The 8,143-nt window shown below is 35.4% G+C and overlaps 1 protein-coding gene across 1 annotated transcript; it reads left to right on the plus strand.

Moving 5' to 3' along the window:
• The first annotated feature begins 1,231 nt into the window (after nucleotides 1-1,231).
• On the plus strand, nucleotides 1,232-3,210 carry LOC127553166 (gamma-crystallin D-like). The gene is made up of 3 exons (XM_051983670.1): nucleotides 1,232-1,384; nucleotides 1,499-1,741; nucleotides 2,880-3,210. Exons 1-3 carry the CDS (start codon nucleotides 1,376-1,378, stop codon nucleotides 3,150-3,152), a joined length of 525 nt encoding a protein of 174 aa, XP_051839630.1. The 5' UTR covers nucleotides 1,232-1,375; the 3' UTR covers nucleotides 3,153-3,210.
• Nucleotides 3,211-8,143: the final 4,933 nt, after the last annotated feature.

Below are 8,143 nucleotides of genomic sequence, written 5' to 3' on the forward strand. Positions count from 1 at the left end.
TCTAAATGTACTTAGTACTTACTACAGTTCCATAAGATTTACACCTTTAAGAGAGCATATATTAATCTAAGAGCCTCAGGCAGGATTCAACTGAGGAGATTTACAAGCCAGAGAAGGCAGTTGGGAAGAACAAAGGCAGACAGAGAAGTGGTGGCAGGCTATCCTGTGGAGAATACTGAAATCAAGGTTCAGAAGACCTCCAGAAAATTAGCCGAGCCCCAGGTGAAGGAGATAAGATTTTGGAAGAGACAATAAAGGATTTGGATTTTAACAACTGGCTGCATTTGAGGTGATTATTACATTGAACTGAAACTAAGGCTGCCTCCAGTAACCCCCCAAGAAAACTGCTCCCAGAGAATATAATAATTTGGAGAAGAACATTACAAGTTTGTTATTAGCTGACTTTGATTTTATTATCTTCTTTTTACGGATGAGGAAACTGAGGCAGAAAGAAGTTAAATGACTTGTCAGTGAATTATATAGCTATTAACTGTCCATAGTCAAATTTGAACTCAGATCTTGCTGACTCGAGTGTTTTGCCCAGTGTCACAGAGATAATACTAAGTGGCAGACCCGGATTTAAACAAGTTCTCTGATTCCAAGCCCAACACTCTGTCCACTAGAACTGGGAGCTGGTATTCAGAACAACTCTGAGAATAGGGCCCATTGCTCTGGAGTACATAAGGAGCCTCTCAGAGAAGCTCTTTGATGTTTTCACATAGATTTATCACAGTTTGTTTTTCTTTTGATCTAATCTAATAATAATAATCATTGTTAGCACTTATATAGAACAAAATGCTTTATAAATGTTATCTCATTCAATCCTCATAGCAATCCTAGAAAATAGGTGCTCTTGATATCTGCATTTTACAGATTGGGAAAATGAGGCAGAGATAGATTAAGTGATTTGCACTGGGTTACACAACTAGAAGTCAGGATTTTAATTCAGATCTCCAACATTCAAACTATGTCGGCTTTCCTGAGAAAACTTCCAGAAGACACATTGCATATATTGTGTCAAAGTATCAAGGAAAAACAAGAAATGAGAATTTGCTGTCTTATGGGGCAGAGTTGCATGACTCAGAATAAAGAAGGATTCAAATAAAGTCAGTTAACAATGAATTGTCTTTGTCCCAATGATTATGTTCCTCCCCTGATGCAAGTATAGTACAGAACTAGAATGCACCAGAAAGAAAGCTAAACATAGCACCCTCTCCACTAAAGGCAGAATAAAAAAGCAGACCACAAAATCCCCTTACACACCAAACTGGGCCCCTTTTTTGTTGTTCTTGCCAATGCAGCAGCAGAAATGCTCTATATATAGGAGCGGCCGTTGTCGCTATCATTAGGACACTGCATCATTCGCCAACCAAACATGGGAAAGGTGAGTAAAGTATTGTTGGGGACAAGAGAAGGGTCCCAAAAAGAAAGTTGCCACTGTTGAAGGGGCAGAATGGGAGGAAATAACAAACACCCCTAAGTTTGTCTTCCTTTGCAGATCACTTTCTTTGAGGACAGAGGCTTCCAGGGCCGCTGCTATGAATGTACCAGCGACTACCCCAACTTGCAGTCCTACTTCAGTCGCTGTAACTCCATCCGTGTGGACAGTGGCTGCTGGATGATTTATGAGCATCCTAACTACTCAGGACATCAATATTATCTGAGAAGGGGAGAATATCCTGATTACCAGCAATGGATGGGCTTTAATGAAATGATTCGGTCCTGTTGTCTGATACCTCAAGTGAGTTCTGCCTCCAGTTATATATTTATGAAATATTCTCCATGAGCTAAAAATTGTGGAGCTAGAAAGTTTTTTTTAAAAGAAGATAAATGTTTAGTGAGTTTCGAATTTTGGTCCCCAAACTGATAAATACAGCAAAAATGCCCCCAAATGCTGAGTTCATTCTAGGGAGGAGTTAATAACTATAGAAAATAATCAGTTGCTTTTGTTATATCTGCTAGCATTATTTTGTGGTCCAGAAATAATTTCAAAAGTTTTTAGGAATTTTTCAGAAATGAAAAGCAAAAAAAAAATTATTCAATAACATATAGAATAACTGTGAGAAGTTGAGAAAATAAAGAAGTAAAGGAATTGAGAAAGTAAAAAGTAGACAAATTACTCTATGGATCATTTTGGAAATAAGGGCGAGGGAATAAATATTTATATAGTAGCCTGCTAAGTACCAGATACAAATGTTATCTCATTTGATCTTTACAAGCAATCCAAAAGATGGATACTATTATTATTTCCATTTTACAGCTGAATAAGTTGAGGCAAAGATGGGTTAAGTGACTTGTCTAGCATCTCACAGCTAGTAAGTGTCTGAGGTTAAATTTGAATTTAGGTCTTCCTAATTTCAAGCCCAGTACTTTATCTACTGTGTCAATTGGTTGAAGTTAAAAATGATAACCTTCAACCACAATTTCAAGAAGGATATATTCTTATTTGCTCCTGTATTATATGTGACCCCTATCAAGCTTCTTTATCTCATACAACAAATAGAAGAAAATCATAAGAAGAAATATTTAATGATTTAGCATTTATGGATCAAAGGAATATTAGAGGGGAAGCTAAGTGGTGTAGTGGATAGAACATTCACTTTTGAATCAGGAGAACTTGAGTTGAAATCTGGCCTCAGACACTTACCACTTGCGAGCTCTGTGACTCTGAGTAAGTCACTTACCCCCAATTGCCAGGCCAAAAAAAAAAGAAAGAAGGAATATCAGAAATACACAGACTGATTTTGGAATTTCTATTTTAACTTTTATCTATTCATCCATTAATATATATTAACATGCTAAACTATCAATGAACTGAATTCTAAAAAGGACTCAATTTGTTGGGTTTTGTTTCCTTCCCTGCTTTGTTGCCCAAGCAGACTGGCTCCCATAGAATGAGGCTGTATGAGAGAGAAGAATACAAAGGTCTGATGTCAGAGCTCACCGATGACTGCTCTTGTATCCATGACCGTTTCCGATTGAATGAAATCCACTCCTTCAATGTGCTAGAAGGCTGCTGGGTCCTGTATGAGATGCCCAACTATAGAGGAAGGCAGTTCCTGTTGAGACCTGGAGAGTACAGGAGATACCTGGACTGGGGAGCCATGAATGCCAAGGCAGGCTCTTTAAGGCGGGTTATAGATTTATACTAAAATATGCCTATGCTACCATCTTCTCATTTTGGAACCTAATAAAGTATTTAGTTTGTATTATTGGCATATAATGTCTCTGGTGTTTATTTTACATTATTTATGAAAAAAATAGAGTTGTAAATGTTTTAGCACTAAAAAGCTATGGGGTGAATGGAGGTAACTTGCCTTTTGGAGGGTTCATCAAGCTTGGGTAACGTTTAGAAGGAGAAAGAGAAGGAGATTGAATCTCGGGCCAAAGCAGAAGGTTATAATCAAGGGACTTTGAGTATAAGATAAGAAGTAGGTATATTCTACTGAAATATACTAATGAATTAGATGCTGATAGTTAGATGAGAAGCAGATGGCTAACCTTGAAACATGTGCTAGGAAATTTAGTTTTGATGTTAAAAGTATTTGGGATATTAGGCACCTGAATTTTAACAAAATCTATTAAATTTGATTACAGGATGCAGAACAAGAAAAGAAGTTGAATGTAGTGAGAATTTTTAGAGATTATTTTATTTAAAATAATAACATGAATAACAATAAAAATAATGGCTAGCACTTTAGAATTTACAAGATGCTTTACAAACATTTTATCCTAACAGGAGTCTTTTGAGGTTGGTGCTATTTTTATTCCCATTTCACAGAAGACCAAACTGGGTCAACTGGAGATTAAGAGATTTGCATAGTCACATAGCTAGGAAGTGTCCAAGGCAGAATTTGAACTCAGGTCTTCTTGACTCCAAGTCTTGTATTGTACTTACAAGTACTGAGAATAGGGTTTGAACCTATGATTTCATTTATGTGAGGAATACCCAAAGGGGAAACCAATCAATGTAGGTCAGCTCTTTTCTGCAATTTATGTTGCTATTGTTGAGCCATTTCAAGTCATGTTGATTCTTCATGACCCCATTTGAGGTTTTCCTGGCAAAGATACTTTAATAGTTTTTCATTTCCTTCTCCAGATAATTTTACATATGAGGAAACTGAGCAAACAAGATTAAGTGACTTACCCAGGGTCACACAGTTATAGTGTGACATAGAATATCTGAAGCCAGATTTTAATTCAGAAAGATGAATGCTCCTGATTCAGGCTAGCATTCTTTCTACTTTAGCACCTAGATTGCATCTAGGTCTTGTCTTGACAAGAAAACTGAGAGTTTAAATAATTTGCCCAGGATTATATAGAAAACATATATATCAGAGACAGGACTTGAGCTCAGCTTGTCCTGGCTTTGAGACTGGCTCTCTATCCTCTCCACCATGGCACCTCTCACTTTGAAACATAGTATAATACAAACTACATCAAAAATCTAATATTTTCCAAGTATGGAGACCTCTTTCTAACATTGCAGATTGTAACTCATTTCTAATTTAGTAAATGCCCAAAGACCTAACCCAATTTGATAAGCATTTGTGGCATTTGAGACATTTGGCTAAGCATTTTTTAAAAAATGAAATAAATCCTTGTAATTAAGGACTTCATAAAAGACACTACACAGGTAAATATAAACATGATAAATGGAGAAGGTGACAAGTGAGCTTTAACAACCAGAAAGATGCAGAAAAGTTTCTTGTAAGAGATATGTTTAAGACTTACTGCAAGTGTAGAAAAGTTCAATTATTCTCTCATGCATGGGCAGTTAGTAAATGAATTCTTCAAAAAAAGCGTCAAAATTAATTATAAATTTCTTGAGGTCAAGGTTTGCTGTTATTTTTGCCTTGTGCACCTACCTGGCACACAGTAGGCTTTTAATAAATGTTTGTTGAATTGAATTGTGAACACATCAGAGGCAGTTTTTGAAACTCAGTCTTTTTGACTCCAAGTTCAGGCCTCTGTCTAATCTACCATAATCTCTCTCACTTGATGAATATAAATAGGCAATATAATGAGAAAAGTTAATTAAAAAGCTACAGTCCCCTTTATTATATACTGACATATTACAAATATGCCTTAATATGGAAGGTTGAAGGGTAAGACCTAAAATTGAAGACATACGGAAGGAATCTTTCTCTATTCCTTAGTGCTTTGTTTAAAAAGTAACTGATTTTAGATTAGATTTTTCTTGTTGACAAGTAAGATTCCGCAAAGCCAAAGAATAAATCAATTTGTTTTTATCATGATATAGTTACATACTGTACTAAATACTAGAGATATAGGTATGAAAAATTAAGAAATTTCTATTTGTGAAAGAGCTTATATTCTAAGGAGAAAAAACTAATATGAATGTCTTATTTTAAAAGAATCCTTAGTATGTGTGAAGTATTTGGGGGTCACAATTGGTGGAAATCAGAGGAAGGCTTTATTGAAATTTTAGGGAGACTTCAGGGATAAAGGTGAATATTTTTCACCAGGGATCAGCTGACATTGTTGAAAACAACAGTTCATCACAATCACTCAGAAATACAAGCAAAATAAGTGCACAAAATATCTTTTTAAAACACTTGGGTGTCTTCTTCAAGGAGCAAGTCTTTTCTAGGGAGGTATATGGGATATTACAAAGACAAGACATTGCATACAATGCCAGTGATCATTTTACCAATTGGTTTTACTTAATAATTTTTCTTCATTTTTTCAGGGAAAATTCAATTTGGAGGAGGGAATGCTATATCCACAAATAACTATGATGCAAGACAAAAAAATTGATAAAACTTATTTTTATAATTTTTTTAAATGAGGGAGTTGGACTAAATAACTCTGATTTACCTTTTAGCTCCAGGGCATGATTGAAAATATTGAAACATTACATTTATTAAGTAGTGAAATTAAAATTCTTCCTAACAGAAAGCTTGTAAAAAATAATATTGCTGCCATAATATTTACTTTTCAGATTTCTTCTGGCTTTTTCTTCATTTCATATTTTGAAAATAAAAATGTTTTAATATATTTCCCTAAATAATCTTCAGACACATATATGCTCCTTCTAGCCATCCTATTTCTCTCCTCCCCCATTTAAAAATTATCCCATTATTAGGGAAAAGAAATATATTTTGTCCTTGCTAAAGCAGATCATAGGATTATAGATTTAGAGTTGGAAGAGACCTTAGGAGTCATTGAGTCCAACTCCTTCAATTCACTGATGAGGAAACTGAGACACATTAAGAGTCGCACAGCAAGTGAATATCTGAGACAGGATGCAAAGCCATTTCTTCCCAACTTCATATCTAGCTCCCTATCAGCCAGAGCATACAAATAGTGAATTACCATCAAGAAACTTTCTTCTTGACTAGAGTAGGGATTGATAGATGAGAACTTGTTACCACTTTTCTAAGATCATCACTCCATCATCTTTTCCCTTTCTTTCATTCCTAACCTTATTCCTATTTTTTTGCTTCTTATCTTTCCCTTCCTCTTTTATCTCCATCTTCTGTTGGATTTTCTAATATATGCCCAGTCCACAGTTGTGATTACCTGGTTCTTTTTTCCCTGGACCAAAAACTTTATGACTAAGACTTCTAAGGAATGGAAATTGTAAATGCAAATTATGCCTTTCAAGCACTTTGCAAATGGCTTTTGTTTCCCTTACAAACATAAAAAACTATTTTAAAAAATCACTACTAGGAAAAAGAACTTGAAAATTTACACTCCAACTACTCATTTCATCAATTTCTTTGAGTGATAGTCCTGATGGGTCAAAATACTTTAGTCAATGGTGTTGGAATCCTACACATCAATGAAACACTCAGTTACCCATTCTGCTATAGAATGAAGATGATGAGTTAGAGATAGTTGTAAGAGAGAAGATATCCAGCAATCAGCCAGTGTGTGTTTGGGTTTATAGGTCAGGGTATCTTAGATAAATTTATGAGTCATTTGCTTAGAGATGATACTTGAGCGTCTGGTAATTTTCTTGGAGAGTCAAGAGAAAAAAGAGAGAAAAGTCATAGAATTCAATGAAAGAATAAACTTCTGGACAAGGTCTTGACAAACACTAAGGATGCAGCAGTTGGAAAATCTCCATCTCCAACAAAGAAGGAGTAGATGTGGTCATGCAAACAGACTGAGAACCTGAAAAGGAATGCTTGAGAAGCCCAGGAAGAAAAGAATATGGGCTGACCAACAGCTTCAAAATTTTCAGGAAGGACAATAATGAAATCTGAGAAAGACTTATCAGAGCTAGCAATTGAGAGATCAGTTTCAAGCATGTGAAAGGGAAACCATTGTAGATTCCAAGAAGAGGAAAAGTTAGAATGTGATTTTAAAAAATAATAACCTAGTAGTAGCAAAAGTAAATTCTTTTCAGAAATTTAGAAAAGAAATGGAAAAATCAGAATGATATGTCAAAAAGACAGTAGGATCAAATGATGCTTGGTTTTGTTTTTAAGTTTGGGAAGAACTAAGTATGTTTGTAGGCAGCAAAGGGAAAATCAGTAGATAAGGCTAGCAAAAAAATGATTTACAGAAGGATAATTGATGGAGTATGTTTCTAGATGAATTGGGAGTAGATAGAATGAAGAGAACAGGGAAAGGAATTTCTAAAGAAGAAAGAAGAAAGAAGAAAGGGGCCTCTAAAGAGGCTGGAGAAAATGGATAGGTGAAGATGTTAAGGAGTTATGTAGGATAAAATAAAGAGGAAGATGCTGATAACAGAGCAGTCTATGTTCTCAATAGTATGGAAGGCAAGGGCATCTGCTGAGAGCAGAGAAAGTGGAGGAAGCATTGGGTATTTGAGAAGAGAAGAGAAGGCTTAAAATAGCATCTGAGGAGAATAAACATAAAATATGAATCAAGGAAATTTTGTGCCAATGGGCCAGTGAGTGAGGACTCCATCATGAAAAAAGAATTGGGGACCCAATTCAGACAGTGGTGTGACTTCTTTTGACCACAATATCCTATCACTTTTATTTCCATAGAACCAATCATAAACATTAATAGAGGTATACCTGTACTCCTTGATGAAACTCTAAGTAAATGGAGAAACAAAATTCCAAATCTCTCTTTACAATTCTGAATGTTTCCACTGAAGGAGAGAACAGGTTAAGATGAAAGTAGAGTTGATAGCTTAGAA

This window comes from Antechinus flavipes, chromosome 3, assembly GCF_016432865.1.
Source record: "Antechinus flavipes isolate AdamAnt ecotype Samford, QLD, Australia chromosome 3, AdamAnt_v2, whole genome shotgun sequence".
In the NCBI taxonomy this organism is placed as follows: domain Eukaryota; kingdom Metazoa; phylum Chordata; class Mammalia; order Dasyuromorphia; family Dasyuridae; genus Antechinus; species Antechinus flavipes.